The 1,374-nt window shown below is 60.9% G+C and overlaps 1 protein-coding gene across 1 annotated transcript in view; it reads left to right on the top strand.

Moving 5' to 3' along the window:
- The first annotated feature begins 889 nt into the window (after positions 1-889).
- The window catches only part of LOC111729516 (uncharacterized protein C6orf118-like), a 22,267-nt gene continuing 21,782 nt past the window's right edge, over positions 890-1,374 (top strand). Inside the window, exon 1 of the mRNA XM_023520438.1 lies at positions 890-1,048. Coding sequence (XP_023376206.1) covers positions 890-1,048 — 159 coding nt within the window. The remainder of the gene's footprint in view (positions 1,049-1,374) is intronic.

The following is a 1,374-nucleotide window of genomic DNA, read 5'->3' as shown; positions in this document are numbered from 1 at the left end:
ATGCAGGGCGGAGAAATGGGGGTGGGGAGCATACGGGGTGTCCCCCAGGTCTGGGCCTGCCGCCTGCGCCTGGCCCACGCCTCCGTCACATGCCCTTGCTTGCCGTGTGCCCCCACCCCACATCGCGCCCCCCCCGCCCCCCAATCGCTGTCGTCACAGACCGGGGAGGGAGGGAGGGGAAAGGACACCTTTACAAACCTGACAACCACACCTGTAACAGTTTGTCACGTGTCCGGGTGTGCGGTGGGGTCTACAGCCGGATGGAGTGGAAGCTGCGGGCTCTGCCCTCCCCCGCCTCCCGCCACCACAGACAACAAGACCCCCCACCCGCACCCCATCGGCAGCAGGTTTAGAGTTGTACTTGACCGTTGCTGAGGAGACAAAGTGACTAGAAAATAAAATCAGTGATGTATCCGACTCAACTTCCAGATTCCTACTTGGTGTCTGCGTATGTTCAGACAAAGTCCACAGCCTTTGGATGGCTGTGTCACTAGGTGGAACTCTGGGACTTGGGGCCACTAACTGCTCAGTCGTTAGACAAAAGATGCAAATATTTTAACATACAGAAGAACTGGACACACGTGTATGCTAATACACATCAGGGAAATAACACCTGCTTAACCTCGAGTGACGGGTCTGGGGACATCTGGGCAGCTACAAGACAACATTTCCTGACTCTTTGCCTCCAGGACTAAGGGTTTCCTGGATGGGGGAAGAGAGGACTGGAAAAGCGAGCGAATGTGCCCAGGGGGCCCAGGCCACCCCCACCCCCCGCGGTCAGATCCCTGGTGGGAAGGGAATTAACCCCCCAGTGCAGTTCCGTGGAGTCTGAGCGAGCGGGTCCTCAGGCCCTCTCCTCCTCGGCGGCGCCCAGAGCGTGGCCCGTCTCATGGCCGAGTCCTCGGACGCAAGGACAGGAGAGCAGCAGCGTCCTGCGGCAACCAGGGGACCTGGGCCCACGCCGCCACCGCCACTCCGCACGGGGACAGCCCCCGGCCGAGCTCCCGAGGCAGCGGAGCCAGAGCCCAGCAACCAGGAGGGGACTCAGGTATGACGTGGGGATGCAGCTTCGGAGGGGATGAGGGACAGGTGGGCCACGGTGACCACCGACCGGACAAGCACAGGCTGGCCCAGGGGACATCTCTGAGGACAGATGGCCGAGGTCAGACCGGTGAGGACCCGGGGACAGTGCAGCTCCAGGGCCCTCTCTAGCTCCCTGCTCCCACGCCCACCTGGCCCGCCCTGGCCCTCGGGTCAGGAGACAGCTCCAGAGAAAGGCTTTTAACGAGGCTGAGTCAAAGCCCAAGGGAATTCAGGACCCAGGAAGTTAAGCAGAATTTACTGGAACGTGACTAAATTAAGTTTCCTGCGTTG

The sequence above is a fragment of the Pteropus vampyrus genome, unplaced genomic scaffold (genome assembly GCF_000151845.1).
Source record: "Pteropus vampyrus isolate Shadow unplaced genomic scaffold, Pvam_2.0 Scaffold266, whole genome shotgun sequence".
Classification (NCBI taxonomy): domain Eukaryota; kingdom Metazoa; phylum Chordata; class Mammalia; order Chiroptera; family Pteropodidae; genus Pteropus; species Pteropus vampyrus.
This window is presented reverse-complemented; position numbering and strand designations above follow the sequence as displayed.